Source organism: Triturus cristatus, chromosome 7 (genome assembly GCF_964204655.1).
Source record: "Triturus cristatus chromosome 7, aTriCri1.1, whole genome shotgun sequence".
NCBI lineage: Eukaryota > Metazoa > Chordata > Amphibia > Caudata > Salamandridae > Triturus > Triturus cristatus.
The window spans coordinates 1,486,768,532-1,486,785,542 of record NC_140590.1 but is presented as its reverse complement, the minus strand read 5'-3'; the positions used below and the strand labels follow the sequence as shown (position 1 = coordinate 1,486,785,542).

Genomic DNA, 17,011 nt, shown 5'->3' with positions numbered 1-17,011 from the left:
GCAGAAAGCAGCACACATCGCAAAAAAGAAGAAAAAAGGAGAAATAGAGATATTTCTACTTGTTACATCTCCCCTGGGGAAGTATACATTTTTGGCGCACTCCCAGGTTTACTATTTCTTGGAAATTGGGGGACGGGCCAAAAAGCATGGGAGTTGCGTGGGAACACTCACACAATGCCCATGGAGTGCTTACCTATGGTAGAGTAATGCAACACAGCAATTTGCACTTCGTTTCGTTACTCAATATTTTTTAAGCCACTCAGAGCCACACAGAAAGGATTTATGCATGGATTAAACAATCTGACTTAGAGGTTTGCGTCATGCATGTATCACGTTATGTAGTGCAAACATAACTCAACCCTCTCATAAATGAGGACCTAATTGATTTGTGATCCAATTGTTAAGAAACATTTTTTCACCATGAAAAGAAATGCCTTTTGAGAAGGAGGGGGAGAAAGACCATTGCTTACTGTTCAGGCAACAGAAGAAGAAAAAACATCCCTAGGTTATTCGATTAATTTCTCAAGCTTTAATGTGTGAGAGTACCTCCATGATGCCATCAACATTAAAGCTCTTTCTGTTTGGTGATTATGTATTATTCTTTAGTTAGAACTTTGTCAGGTACACAGTAGAACAGCTCTATATAATTAATGATTTTAAAGATCCGTTGAATCAATTAGGACCCAGATTTATGAAAATTCATGCAAAACAGCACATCAACTAAAGTTGTTGTGCTGCATTCGGTGAAAGGGAGAGAGCACAACAGCACCAGATCTTTTTGGATATGGAGGTGTTTTTCTCTGTCCCTGCGCTGGTATGCTTTAGGCTGACATGCACCAGTGTACACACTCTTGCACCATAGTGCAAGTGTGTGTGCAATCTGTAAGTGTAGGAAAGTGCCTCTTTTGTATGGTCATCCCCCACTTTTTGCTCTAAATGCTGCCCTTACCCCAGTACTCTCTCTCAAAAGGGTTATGTTTGGCTTGGTAATCACAAATTGGTAAAGACTTTACCCCTTAGAAGAGCCTGGTATATGGTACCGGGATACCCAGGGCAAGGTGGTAAAGGGTCCCTCAGGACTGCAGCACAATTGTGTTCCATCCTCGGTGACCCAAGCAAACTACTGACAGCCTGCCTGCCATCGAGGACTGCAGAAGCAGTGTAAACTGCTCGAATTTGACAGTGCCCTCACCATGTGTGGCACAGTCAAAGTACTACCTCTCATATATGCAAGGCACTCCTAAGGTAGGCCTCCCCAGCCCAGGAAGAAGGGTGCAGTATATTAAAGGTGAGGACATGTAAGTGCAAACATATGTATGTACTTATAGTGGTGATCTCCATTAGAAACTACTATGTGTTAGCGGTCCTTAGGATAATATGGGCTGCCAACCAAGCACTCTTGAGATTGGCAGCTCCATTATGGTGCCACTAAAATATGTCATGTTTGGTATCAAACAGCATGCCTTCCCAGCCTTGATATAATTCTCATGCTCTGTGTGACATGGCATGCACCCAGGTGCAATATTAAAGGTTGCCCATCTGGTTGCTCCAGCTTCACTGTGCTTTGGCTGACCAGCCCACACTTTACCATGCCTGCTGCAGCAAGACAGGTGTCTGACCTCCTGCCAGGTAGTGTTATCACTCCCAGTAGTCAGGAACAAAGGTCTGTGAGAAAGGAGGTTACACCTCTTTGCTCTCAAGCAGGCTAGTGAATTGCCACATCAAGGCAGCACGTTTCAAGGGCTACAGGGCCTCTGAAATGCATCTGAGCTGTCCCAGTAAGGAGTGCACAGCTCTGCCCTTGCCCCAGGCATGCTTGGACCTGGGCAAGCTGGGAAATTATATATGTAGGAGGTGTGCACCCCCAGGAATGCTGGCCACATCTCTAGAGTGGGCATCCTTATCTGTATACCTAAAACAGAATTCTACCATCAATGGGAGGGCAGAAATTGTGGGTTCTGGGTAAAAAAGATACCTACACCACTGGATGTGGTCACTTTAGGGACAGATTATCTTTAGGGACTAGCTGCCCATTGGCTACTAGCTCCCACACCTCTAAATCCCTTAAATCAAGGACTTAAGGGTCCCCCCAACAGCAGGTCCTCATAACTGAACAACTTACTTCAACAAAGGACCAAGAGGAGACCTGTTTCACTGACAACAGGACTTTGCCAACTGCATGAAGCAAAAGAGGGATACTCTGTACATCACTAATGAGGCAACAGACTTGGAACTGAGAGAACGACCCTCGTCCTTGGCTAAAACTCAAAACTGCAGATGAGAGGGACCCTTGTGGAAGCCAGAAGAGCCCTTAGTCTCCTCTGGACTAGTGGCACCAGTCCCCTGCAAAGTGCAGGTAAAACACTCGCCAGATCCAAAGATTCGCTGGCCATCGGGACCACTGAGTGATCGTCCAAATCTTGGTGGTCCAGTGCATTATAGGAATTGTAGTTTCACCTGCCCTGAACCGCCTTGCAACCATCATCCGATATCAGCAGCTGTTTATCTGTTGTGTTTTTGCATTCTGTTTCTTGCTGCAGTGTGTAAGTGGTAAAAACAGCACCTCCCACAGCTCCCCTTCAGCATCAAGGACAGCCAGAACAACTCGGCACCAGGACTCCACGGGCTAGGTAAATGAGATCTGATTGCTTTTGCCTGGTCCTGGGGCCCGCATTACCATACCCTATAAGGGTTTATCTCAACTCAACCTGCAAGTGGTCAACTGTCAGTAGTGGGTTTTGCTATTGACCGCAATGTTCCACGTAACTCAACCTGTAAATGATTGATTGACACTGAGGGTTTTTGCTATTGGCCGCAATGTTATTTTTTTCGATGTAAACCACTTGGCACCGTTTCATACAGGTATCTGCATGCAATTGGTTTTGCTGTGGACGTTCCACCACAGCACCCATTGCTTTTTGATAGTGCACCAGATTGACAAGGATCAGTAAATCTGAGGCAGGGCCAAAAACTAACCCCATGCAGAAGCAGATGTTTGATTGGCACAACGAGGAAAAATACTTTTATTTCTCTTTGGTTTTGCTTTTTCTATGTGTGCTGCATTCTTTAGCACACATAAAAAGAGGAAAATGCCATTAATGATTGTGTTGGTGCAGGAGGGTGTCCCTTCCTACACAAAAATAATCATTTGCTAATGACAATTTGCTACTTCTGTGTGCTGCAGAATGCAGCACACATGAAAGTAGCTAATTTTATTGATTGTTTATGTGCAGTAAGGGACCCTTTTTGGCACATAAACAATCATCCCTGCAACACAGGCAACCTTGCTCTATGGCGCAAGGGTGCCTGTGTTGGCGCCAGGCAACTATTTTTAGCATAAGTGCAAGTGAAAACACAGGGGTCCACCATATTCTTGTAGATACTGCACATCCCTGCGTTTTCAAATTGGCGCTGCAAAATTTGCTGCAGCTCCACGCTGCACCATTTCCTCATAAATATGCCCCCAAGATTCTCTTCAAGTGAAGGGAGATCATTTTGTTCCAATGATTTTAAGACCTCTCTTGTCATGGTAGATATTTAGATATGCAATGTCTCGTTTTCATTCTTCTTCACATTAAAAATGTTTTCTAATTTCTGGCCAAGAGCACTAGGCATAGTTAGTATTTCTCTCCTAGGTGTAAAGAATCTTGAACTGCTGGTTGTAGCCTGGGGGGGGGGGTCCTTGAGAAGAAGCTTAGCCGTTGATCTCTGTAAGACTACTAACATAATTACCTCCTCTTGCCTTGTTCCTGCTGTCTCCTGATGCACTTTACTTGTGGAAGCAAGTAAAGAATGAGCCTGCAAAATCAGGTGAATGTCTGGCCCAGACTCTATTTCCAGTGCAGAGGCTACAGTCATCTGAGTGCTGTCCTGCTTATGGCAAGTGCGCCATAGAAGCTCCACTGAGAGAATACTCTGGCTTCACAGCTGTACCCTGGTGTCAAGCGCGACTTGATAGGGGTGTTATTTTAACAGTGCTGTCACAGTGGACATCGAGGCTGTATGAGACCAGCTCATTGGTGCCTGGCTAACATGGCATATGCAGACACTTGTTTCCCTAGCTGTTACTGTCTCACTTGAGCTTTACCAGGGCATAGAGAATTGCTGCATAGGTGAGGTAGTCGTCATCACAAGGACATCACCTTCTCCTAGCAAATGAAGTAGGGATCCTTGTTCTTACATGATTTGGCTGCAAACATTGCCAACCTTCTGATGTGCGCCTGAATTATTAAAGCTGGGCAGTAAGCAGCAATTGTCAATGTCTCCCCATAACTTCCTTCAGTAAGGATACAGTGGAGTACACATCACACCAAAGTTCCTGGAACTTACTTTGCGGGATTGTTTTTTTTCTCATAATTTGGTTGAACTGTCACCATCTCTGAAAGGGGTTGACAGACCACTTGAGAGTTCGAGTGCAAGTCTTAGTCATGGCTGCACAGACAATGGTGATGAAACTGTTCTCTTCCTCTACAACTGCTGCAGTTACAAATCTAACAATGGTCTCTGCATGTTGTTTGCTGAAGACGCTGACTCTGGTGTGCATGCATGGTGTGGTCGAGATATAGCATTATTTGTTCATTGGAGTGAACTTGTTGTGTGTGCTTCTGTGCAGCACATCTTGTTGTTTAGTTGAAAAAGCTCTGTTTGGCTGAGTAATCCTACCCTGCCCGTTGTTGAATTGGCAGGCCATTGTTGATCTTACCTCCCACTCGGCTTGCAGGGATAGGGACCCGCACTTGTTTCACCATAGAAGAACACTGGGGGACCAATATTATATGGAGAAAGAGAATTGATGGAGGTGCACTACTCGTACATCGTGGGTACGGGTCGGTCGGGTTCATTCCGGGTTCGTGTCGGTCGGTGAAAATCACGTTGGTTTCCCGGCCGGATCACTATTTTCCCTATGGCTCGGTCGTACGGCTTGTATTCCGTATGTGTCGGTTGGAATTCACACGTGTTGCATCATACTGCACGGGTCGTACTGCGCTGGTCCGTGTTGTTCGGTATTCGGTCCGGGTCCGTGTCGATCGGTTCGTTTTGCGTCCGGAATCGGAATCGGCCCCTATATTTTTGCAAACAATATTAATGACTTCAATATTTTTGGAAATGATATTTCCTACCTTAAACTCGATATTCTTGACCACGATATTCTTGCAGTCGATATTTCTGTATCTCGATAATCTGCACTCAATATTAGTTCGAGTCGACACTTCCAACTCGATATGCTGACTCTTTACCTCCCCACCCAGCTGACCCTGTGGGTCATAAGGATCTCTCCAGCATTTTCGTAGGAGAATTACCTCTCCTTGCTAGCCAAAACATGCATTTATTTTTTAGTTTGCAATGCAAATCCCGCTGTCGGGGGTTGAGCTCTGGTACGCCCACTAGGACAATAACATATGGAGATGAGGCAGGGGGTAAATTGATGGAAGGTAGACCGCTATACCCTTCTCCGGCCCTTTTACGTTACGATCCACAATCCCCCTCCCCTCTGTGCCTTGGTCCACGCCGACTCATAATGTGGGTTTGTTTACCAAACTAGGATATGCTGGATTTTTACTCCTAGGCTCCCTGCTAGCCAGACCAGGAACAAGGGTAGGAGTGGGGTTTTGGACAGACGGGAATTCTGACCTTGGGTACTTGGTCAGGTGCTTGCACACCTATGTCGGCCTGGCGGTTAAAAGCTGTACCTTTCCCTGGAACTGGCATCAACCTACCCACCCACAGTTCCAAAGTTTCTGCCAGTTTGTCTACCCGAACTGAAAGAGAGCTTAGCTCTTCTTTCACAATAGATCTGACTTGGGTCTGTAGGTCCATCATTAAGTTCTGTATCCATGTTGGATAGTCTCAAAGTACTTGAGCAAGATCCAAAGCAGTATCTGGGTCAACCTGAAGTGTTCCAGTGTCAGGCGTTCCATTATTTCACTTCTTTCTTTTTATGCCTGTCCTGCTAGGTTGCTTGGGTTTCCCATTTTTGGTGGGTCCACAAACTATTTCTCCGTTTCACTGGCCAGTTGTTAGTGGTTCCTTCTCCCTAGCAGAGATATTGGCTTGAGAAGCCTGTGGCACTGGTTCTGGGTCAGAGGTAGAATGGAGGGAGGTCAAATCAGGTGCCCAAAAATAAAGATCATGGGTTAGGGATAGATGCCGCTCAGTGAGGTCAATCTCTGTTGCAAGGGCACCAATGACCCTTTGTAACATTTTATCAATTGTAGTGGGAGCCATTGTGGGAGCAGACTGCTCCAGCAAGGTTTGTTGCTTTGCAGGGCACGCCCGTTTCACCATATTTGCAAGTTTCCAGAGCTAGGACAAAGTCAAAAGATCCAAACAGATTCTTTGTTACAGGCGGGCAACCTTCAGTGATGGCACCCTGGGGATATAAGCCTTACGGAAACCTAGGGCCTCATTTATGAAAGGTGATGCATCGCTGCGAGAAAACAGCGATGTGTCACTTTTCATTGTGCTCTCCTTGCGACACCAATGATGCGTCATATTTACAGTATGACGCATCATGTCGCAAGAGTTACAGATACATCCGTATTTCTGACGTACCTGTAGGCGCAAAAATGATGCATTGCTGGAGTGTGCCACAAAAGTGACGCAACTCCAGCAATGAGTCATTTCACATGGGCAAGTCCCATGTGAAATATGTCTGCATCAGTATTACGCCTGCCATGAGGCAGGCATAAGATATTGACGCATTTGGTCCTAGAAGTGGCGCAGTGAAATCTTATAGATTTCACTGCGTCACTTCTAAGACCCTTTCTTGCGTCAGAACACTCCCCCTGCATACATTATACCTGGTGCAGGTATAATGTGGCGCAGGGGTTTACAAAGTGACGCATCTACTTAGATGCGTCACTTTGTAAATATGGTACAACAATGCTAATTTTTTAAGCTGCTGGTGCGTCACAAATAGTGTTGCACTGGCGGCGCAAAAGTGACGCAAGGGCTCATAAATAAGCCCCGTAATATCTATAAATCCCCTTTAGCTTGCAGTGATAAAATATCAGTCCAATAAGTGGGGGTTGTACCTTTGATCTTGCTCTGGATGTCAGATTCTGGGAGAAGGACCTCCTAGGCCAGATGTCAGGGGGGTGGCCCAGCCCAGCCTCCTCCGGGCAATGATGGGCATGGAAGGGCCCGTCCTTAATAATTCAGTTATTATATTCGCTCAAAGGGTCGAAGTTTGACCCTGCAGCCTTGAACAGACCATGCTTCGACTTTTATTTAAATAGCATTGTGAGGGCTTTTTTTTAAATGAGACAGTATCATTTTGAGTAGGTTAAATATTGTACTTACTTATTTAGTAATGACAAGTTGCCTTCTATTTGCAGTAACAGCGTGATGCTTTTGTCAGTTGTCTCAGTTCCAATAAGTCGTATTATCAGATCAGCTGCAACAACCCTAAAGGATTTTAAAACAGTGAGTGATAAAACATGGCTGTTCATATTGTAGTTTGTAACCTGCAAGTAATGATAAATTGAATTGGATCAAAAGGATAAACTTAGCTTACATTATTCATTGATTTTCTTTCTTAGAGTATCAAAAAGCACTCACATTTTGGAACACTTCTTCATTATTTTTATCGACAAAGCTCAAAAGTAATATTCCATTATAAATGTATTTTAAAAAATATAAATAAATATACCTTTTATGGTGTATAATACATTTTAACCGTGTGTCACTGTGTCATAGTGGCAACAATAAGATTATTTACAGAAAAATAGCATTTTATTAGGTTACTTTCTATTGAACCATCTGAAAAATCGATATTACTTTATCTTTGGGAAAACAAAATACTCTTTCTTCTAAAGATCAGAAATTCGCATATGAAGAAGTGACATATGACTTGAAAGGTAATGCACAATCTATGCCTACTTCCTTTCTTGGTCCAACAAATATAGGCACTTTTTATTAGATTAAAAAATAGAAAAGAGAAACGACTAGGCGGATGTAAAATTTTATCATTTGGGTCATTCACTACAGAACATGTTTGCATTGATTTAATTCTATTGAATCTTAGCCCTTATTTCATAATTAACGATGGTGATTACATAGGCTTACATCTCTATATATGTGATTTTCAATATTATTAAAGGTGCTTTCGGCCAACAATGTATAAGCATAACGACCTTTCACATAAGCCTAGATACAAAAATAATTTAAATTAAACACAATAGTTAAAACTAAAGAAAATGAGCCAAATATTACTGTTAAAACCTATGACAAATTACGTCAAGTCTCTTATTTGTGGGCTTGGCACTTGATGCAGTTCGCCTGGTTTTTACTTTGTCTTAAAGTGCTCTTCGGTGGGATAGGCTAAGTTTCTGCATTTATCCCCGCAGCATTGAATTGCAGTTCTACTGTTCATTGTCAGGATTTTAATTTTACTGGAGTTTAATCCGAATATTTTAGCTTTTTCTCAAGTACAATCCAGTTTGTTCTGTTTTGTGGCCTGAGAGACCCCTTAGGAAGAAGAACAATTGTTGATCTGGGTTTTGAGCTGTTCTATACACATAATCTTGAGTATTGTGTTAAACCTGACCATGTCATACAAATCGCAGTTTACTTTGAAGTTTTTCCTGTCCCCGATTGCTCTCCTCAGTAATTTGTCTGAAACAGCAGGGTTTCTTCTGTTCCTGATAATATTTATCAACACCCCCCCGGTCTCACCACCCCTGGTCAGTAGCAGCCGCTACTGGACAGAAGGGCAACAGAGCAGCAGCCCATGAGAGGCTCTAATGGGCTGCTACTCTATTGTCCCTCTGTCCAGTAGCGGCTGTTACTGACCAGGGGTGGTGTGACGGGGGTGTGCTGGGGGACAAAGGGAGGGAGGAAAGTAAAAAAAAAAAAAGGACTTACCTTTTTACTGCTGACTGCCACCTCTTCTTTCTCCGTCCTCCTCTCTGCATGGCAGATAGCACACTGCCTCCCACAATCCCCTGGGCAATCACCAGGCTGACTTAGAAGCATTGTGATTGGTCTGAGCGCCGTGGTTCGGCACTCAGACAGGGACTAGCAGGCTGTGCATGTTCTCCCCGCAGGCTGTAATACAGCCTGCATGGAGAACATGCAAAGTGCACATGATGCTTTGGCCGGCTTGAGACAGCCGGTCAAAGCGGCATGTGTACTTTAGGTGCTTCCACCACTCCTACCCCAGCCCTGACTGCCTTGCTTCAGCTGCAAACTGAATGCAAAAAACAAAATGATAATAACAAACATTATTATCATTTTATGTTTTTTGCATTCAGCTTGCAGCTGGAGCAGTGGGGCGACGCTCCTACGCCTCAGCGGAGGAGATTCCACTACCTCTGACGCTCCTGCACAGACTCCGTGTAATACTTCCTGGTGAGATAGCAGTGCCTCCAAAGGTTTTTTCCCCTCTGTTGGTCATTGGCAGACTCAATATAATTCTCCTTGATTATTAACAGTGGCTTAAATGGGTTGCTCCTCTTTACTCCTCAGTAGATTGCATATCATTTTCATGGTGATTTAAAAGTGCCTCTATAAGTCGCTTTGTTAATGCTCCTGGTTGGGCTCCGTCTAACAGTCCCTGTTCTCAAACCTTACACGCCTTACCAACCAGTCCTATATAGGCCAAACCGCAAACAAAAAACAAAAACCAAAAAAACAAAAAAATTAATGTGTGTCCTCATGTAACGTAACTGGTGCTATGTAAAGCGCTCTGATACCTGATTGGATTCGGGTCAAGTTCGCGCTATATACAAACTCTGCCAAACAACATCCTTTTCAGTCAGTACCTTGTCAACGATACCTCACATTGTTATCAAGCCCTAGAGAGAGGACACTTCCATTTAACAAAGCGCATTGTTTGTTGTTAAACATCATGAGGAACAGAAGAAACCCTGCTGTTTCAGACAAGTGACTACAATTGTTTTCGGTTTAGCCTTGGAGCAAAGCTGATTCACACATAATGCTCAATTAACACGGAGATGGACTATTAATAGGACACTACTATTAGAAAGCACTATAATTGAAAAGCTAAAAGCAGAGACTAAAGAGTTCTTTGACATAAATCTTAATTCTGCCCCAATACAAACAGTTTGGGATACATACAAGGCTTTCTTGAGGGGTTTATTAATAGCCATATCCTGCTCACATGCCAAGAAAACAAAAGAAGATATTAAGAAATTAGAGAATGAGATACATGTATGGCAAGAAAACCTTGAAAAGGAACAGGAAAATCCAAATATCTTAAAAAATTTAACGAATGCAAAACATAAGCTTGCTGATTACCTAGAGACCATAATTAAAAAAAAGTGGGATGCTAGTAAACTAGCTCACCACGAATATGGAGAGGGGTGTAGTAAACTTCTCGCTTGGAAGACAAAAACTGACCAAACGAGAAATTGGATAAAAGACCTCCGAAATGTAGATACTGGCAACATAATGACAAATGATACTGAAATTGAGGAGGCCTTTGCCCAATTTTTTGAAAATTTATATACGGAAGAAAAAATAATTGAGGAAAAGAGCATTAATGAATTTTTATCAGAATTGACTCTTCCCTCACTTCAACAAAATGAAAAAGAACAAATAAATTGCCTCATAGTTATGGAAGAAATAACTCAAGCCATTAGGCTTTTAAAGAAGGGTAAAGCGGCAGGCCCGGACTCCATCCCGAATGAGATATACAGTCTATTAAAAGAAGAATTGACACCTATTCTTCCTCAACTATTCAACTCCTGCTTTTTAAAGGGAAACCCCCCCCCCTGCGTCATGGGAAGAGGCGACCATCACAATCCTCTTAAAACCAAACAAAAAACCCTCGAATATGCGAGTCATATAGGCCTATTTCTCTCCTAAATTGCGATCATAAGATCTACACACAGATTATCACCAAACGCTTAGATAAAGTGATGGGTTCGATCATACACCCAGATCAAAAGGGTTTCATGAAAGGGAGACAGCTCAGTGAATTAGTACAGGACCTCATAGGAGCTATAGATATGGCCCAAACATACAAGACTTCTTTGGCAGTAATGACTTTTGATGCTGCCAAAGCATTTGATCGGGTCAATTGGACATTTGTGTTCAAAGTGATACAACGTTTTGATCTGGGTGAAACATGTATAACAGCAATCAAACCCATCTATAAAAAACCCTCAGCAAAAACTTTGGTGAATGGGAAATTAACTAGACCCATACGGATTGGAAGAGGGACTAGACAAGGCTGCCCTCTTTCCCCGTTACTTTTTAATATGTATATGGAACCACTGGCATATAAGCTGAGAACTAGCCAGAATATTATTCCATTCAGATGTAATGGATGGGAGAAAAAAATTGGTTTATATGCGGATGACCTTATCATCTTTTCAGGTGACCGAGAGTCATCATATACAGGAATTTGGTCTGAATTAGAAAATTTTGGTAGGGTTTCAGGATATTTACTTAACCAACAAAAGACAGAATTAATGAAATGGAACACAAATTTCAAAAGTATCTACACAAAAAAAGAAATAAGGTATCTGGGGATACAGATAGCTCAAAATATTGATAAAATTGCACAGATAAACTTCGAAAAAGTGACAAAAAAAGTAAGCTCCCAATTACAAACTTGGGGAGCACTGCCTATCTCCTTTCTGGGCAAATCTAATTTATTAAAAATGTCAATCCTTCCTCAATATACATTTCTATTTAACACCATCCCCTTAGAGTTCCCAAGAGCTTGGTTTAGGAAGGTTCAAGGGCTTTTTTCAAGCTTTATATGGGGAAATAAGAGCCCGAGAATAGCCCTGAGAAAACTGAGAAAAAAAAAGGAATATGGAGGTATTGCAACCCCTGATTTATACCTATATTTGTGTGCGTTCCAGTTAAAAAAATTCCGACAATTGATGATTGAAAGTTCTATGTTCTCGCCTCTCTATAAGGCACTTACTTTTGACCTTTCCCAACAAGCTGGATGTTTCCTTCTAAAGTTTGGTCATCCAAAATTTTTCAAAAAAGTTAAATTGAAGATTTTGCTATCCGCAGTAAAGCTTTGGTCCCAGGTGAGCCGCCTTCTAAAAATTCCTTATTATAATGATATTACACCAGTTTGGGACTCTCCGGGGACGCCCTTGTGTCTGGAGGATGTTCTCGCAACACCTTTGAGGAGATATGAAATTAATACCTGGGGTCAACTACTATTTGAGGCGGAACTTATATCCTGGTCCCACATATCTGTAATCTGTGAAGACCAGGTATCAAAATTTAAATACTATCAACTGCTAAGCTGGACAAAATCCTCTAGAAAAGATTTGGAAGGAAACTCGAACTTGGCTTTAAAGATATCCTCTCGACAAACACAAGTAAAAGAAGTGGCAGAATGGTACTGGCTACTTGCCCAAAATGGGGAAGAGGAGCAGGTCTCTTTCATGGAGACATGGAGGAAAGATCTACCGGATGAAGAGCTCGAAAATATAGGGCAAGTATCTATGTCTTCTTTATGGTCTTGTATAAATGCTGCCCCCTTAAAAAAGAATCATCTTTTCACAGTCCATAAGGCCTATTGGACTCCTCAGAGATTATCGAAAATGGGAAGCCGTGAAATCAAGAAATGCCCTAAGTGTGGAGAAGATAGGGCAAACGAGGTCCACATGTTCTGGAGCTGCCCAGTAATACACGTCTTTTGGAATAATGTGGGTAAGACCATATCAGATATTATGGGTTCAGATATAAAATTAACAACTACGTCAGTAATTTTTGGGCTAATTCCAAGGGAAGCAGTTGGTGGGGTATTAACAAAAAGTCACCAAGCTTTGTTCTTTACCTTGATTCTACTAGCCCGAAGGGAGCTCTGTATTAAATGGATTCTCCCCTGCCCTCCCACGAAGGAGGAATGGATTCATTCCATTCAGAGGGTATCCTACCTAGATCAAGCTGGTGAAAGCACAAAAAAAACAAAATACTGGGAAATCTGGGATAAATGGGTGGAGACAGGAGTTAGCTACATATAGAGTTCCTTTTTTTTTTTTTCTTTTTTTTTCTATTTTTCTCTCTCTCTTTTACTGTATTTTCATGATATCTGTTCTTGGTTTTGATCTTTGGGTCCAATGATTAAAAATATGCCCCACAAAAAAACCCTAGGGAGGGAAAAAGAAAAGGGAATTTTTTTTTTTTTTTTCTTTCTTCCTGAGGAGGGAATTGTGGCACTGCCAAACTCTCAAGATAAAGGTTGAGGCTCATATGAATATTTGAAGGTTCGGATCTGGAGCTAAAGGCATCCTTCTCTACCCTCGGGGCATGACCAGACCGGTAAAAACTTGCCTTTAAACGTTCTAAAATGGGTCAAAAAAACCTCTCTATGAGTTGGAGCATATTTTGGGTAAATGAGGACTTAAGAAAAAAAAAAAAAAAAAAAGCTGATTTACCACATTTCTGATTGGATGTGTTGTATACTTCCACTTCTGACAGCAGAGAAGTATTGTTTCATTTTTCGTTTCAACACTCTCGCCTATGATCATTCTCTTTGGTGAATCTCCATTTCCCCTTCGTTACCCCGCCCTTCCTATACTGCTTGCCACTTGTTTATTCATTTTTTAAAAATTCTTATTTAACGCTGGCCTGGCAAATGCAACATACTACTGGGCTGGTCATTTCTGTTTTGAGCACTTCAGCACAATTTAAAAAGGAAAAAAAACAATAATTTACCATTGTAAAAACCTGTCGGCCGTCTTGGAATAGTAGGTGAAAAATAGTAAAATGGATGCTGGTGTGTAACTCATGATGCACTTGCCCATTAACTGTTATAGATGAGTTATATATATATATATAAAACAAATATTTTTTAAATACAACATTTCCAGCTACATGTGCACACTTGTTCATGCATGGTAGCTATCATGAAAAATTAATTACAACGTGTCCACCGTGCAAACGCAAGCACCCACAGTGCAATATCGTACCAGCAGCCAGTTTTGCTTGTTTTCCTTTTGTGGCTAAAACCAGCAGCATTGACAAACGAGCACTGATAAAGTTAAAAGTTCGCCACTACCCTTTAAAGGTGCGACCTATTGGCTTTGTCAATACTTATTCTAAGGACACTTGCCGAAAGCTTGCAGGTTCAATAGACATTTCTAATAAGGATTTCTTGATGTAATTCAGCTTTTAAAGTTCTGAATATAGTGCCTAAGAGCATTCTTCCTTTACATTAAAAACATGTCTAACTTGCTATCTTTTGAAATTTAGCTCAGTAAGTGCTAGAATTTCCATATATCATTGGGACATTTCTGGTGAAGCTGGCAAAACTGGTGCACACATGAGAACCATGACTCAATTCTTCTTTTGCCGAGCATTGAATGAGTTAATAAAATGTAATACAAACCATCGTGGGTAGCCAACAAATACTTTCTCTACTCACTTGTATGTCAACAAAGAAATCTGAAGTGAGATGTTTTCTTCATTAAATGCGTCTTTCAAGTTTTTCCCAGTTAGAGAGGCAGCCCAATCTGTGTGAATAACAAGATTTTGAAACACCACATTATCCTCTTGTCTTTGTTTTGCTAAAAGTCTCAGCTAGATAACAATAAAATACAATTTAGCAGCAGTGAAAGTCTTGATTACTTACTGGTAACTTTGAGTTCAGGTCTTCCCTACAATGATACGGTGAAATCGCATCTTGAGACAAACCTACCTGACCCAGCCTTGTAGAATTTGTTCTATAAACAAAAACAAACACTCCCGCTTAACCCCTTCGCTGCGGCGGGAATTCCGCCGCAGCGCTGGGGGGTGCGGGGGGCAGCGCGGTGGCGCTGTGCTCATGACGGAGCCACTCCGTCATGAGCCACGGTTGAGCTGTGCTCATGACGGAGCGGTTCCGTCATGTCTCCGCCCAGTTGCGCTGTCCCCCAGCACAGGCGGGGAAACAGCGCCGCGTGGGAGGAGTGGCCGCCAACGGTCGTGGCATGACGGAACCGCTCCGTCATGAGCACAGCGCAACTGTGGCTCATGACGGAGCGGTTCCGTCATGAGCGGGGAAGGGGTTAATTACCCATTTGAAACCCTGTCTATACCTCACTATGTTAAGTTTGGACCAATTTTAGGCTTGAAAAAAGAAGAAAGCACACAAAAGTGATGGATGAAATGCTTGAATTAATCTCAACCACTGGCAGTTACTGGGGCCACATCCCAATCCATCCTTATTTTGCACACCATGTCATCTCAGTTTGAACCTAGCTATATGAAAATCAGCCTTGACCCTGCTCCAATCAGAACAGTCAAGCCTGAACTGCCAAGCAAGGGCCTCCCTGCAATGGTTTTGCAGAAGTGATGGGCTCATCAGCTGGGTTCCGCTTGCTTCCAGTGACAGTCTGCACAGGAATCATGACTGGACACACTAAAGTGTACAAAAAAGTGATGGATGGAATGCTTGAAATAATCTCAGCCACTAGTAATTACGCCGGCTGCATCCCAGTCCATTGTTATTTTGTACACCATGTCACCTCAGTTTGGATCCCGCTCTGTGCAAATCAGACTTGACCCTGCTTCAATCAGAGCAGTCTAGCCCAAAATGCCAAGCCAGGTCCTCCTGGAACAGGAACAAAAGCAACCCAAGACCAGTGTCACCCTTAGTTATGCATATGGCTGGTTCTAAACCGAGGTGGCATGGTGGGTGAAAAATGATGGACTCGGGGGCAGTCCCCAGCCGTTGGCAGTGGCTGAGATTAGTTAAAGCATTCCATACATCACCCTGTTGTTTTTGCATTAGATACCTTAGGTGGGCTGGGTATACCCAGATGTGTGTCTCGGGCTCTCTATGCCACTGGAGCCAAGCTATACAAGGCTGAAGACCCCATAACCTGGGCAAAACCAGCACTGGGTGGCTTGAGTTTCGATTGAGGGAGGACCTGGCCTGGCAGTTTGGGTTTGTCTGTTCACATGAGGAACAAGGTCAACACTGATTTGCAAATGGCTGGATCCAAACTGTGGTTGCATTGTGGGTGAAAAACTATGGACTGGGCTGTGGCCAGAGCAATTGTCAGTGGCTGCGATTAATTCAAGCATTACATCCCTCACCACGTTGTTTTTGAATTTGATGACCTAAGTGCGGCTGGTATGCCCAGACCTCGGTCTCAGGCTCACTGTGCAACTGGAGACAAACTATATATGCCTGAAGAGCCAATAACAAGGGCAAAACCTGTCCTGGGTTGCTTGTGTTAATATGGTTCTGGTAGAGCTTTTTGTTTTGCCCAGTAACAGTTTTGAGTCCAAGTTCCATACAGGGTTAATGAGCCTTCTGCAAAGCACATAGTTTAACATGCAGATCACAGATGTGTATTTTATTTGGATACGTAAGTGGGCCTCTGCCTTTGACACTGAGATCATTATGTTACTTCAAATTTTTAATTTACCATTTGTAAGCTGCAAGCCTTCTAATACATTGCAGTGATCTATTTACAAGCATCAAGGTGGTGTGCGCAAAGTCATTGATCTAGATCCTTATTGCAAAGAAGGGTTTGTTGCTAAGAAATAAAGTCTACTTAGTACAGACAACCACAGTCACTTTTTTACGTTTAATATGACTTTTTGTTTTTCCCAACCTTTCACTTTTAACATATAACATCCACAAATATGGCCGATATGTGACCCCTACACCTTAAAAAAGTGGAAAAGTGTGGCTCAATGGTTAGAGCGGCAGACCCTGATGCAGAGGTCTGGCCCGGGACCGGGGTTCAATTCCCACCTTGGCAAGTCTTGGCGGGTCTTGGGCTCATAATTCTTTGGAACTGATTTCTCGCCTCGGTGCCTATTCTAATCATGGGTCCCACGCTGCAACTCTGGGCAATAGCTTGCTTAATCTCCACAATGGCCCCAACAGCGCTTGGATGCCTGGCTTCACCCTGGGGATGCCCAGGAGTGGACATTTCACAGGGAAAAGCCAGGAAGGGTTCCCTAGTGGTATGAGTACAGCGCCGGGAAACCCTGAAACGGGGTAGCTGTGCGCTATATAAACACACACACACAAACCTCATTATCTTATGCAACATTTCCTGTACTCTTTATTTAC

At 42.9% G+C, this 17,011-nt stretch overlaps 1 protein-coding gene across 1 annotated transcript in view; it reads right to left on the bottom strand.

Annotated features, from left to right (window-relative positions):
- The window catches only part of LOC146812236 (uncharacterized), a 314,283-nt gene that overhangs the window by 192,948 nt on the left and 104,324 nt on the right, over window positions 1–17,011 (bottom strand). The window contains exons 3-4 of the mRNA XM_085619257.1: window positions 14,366–14,453; window positions 7,303–7,407 (exon numbers count right to left, since the gene is read on the bottom strand). Coding sequence (XP_085475383.1) covers window positions 7,303–7,407; window positions 14,366–14,453 — 193 coding nt within the window. The remainder of the gene's footprint in view (window positions 1–7,302; window positions 7,408–14,365; window positions 14,454–17,011) is intronic.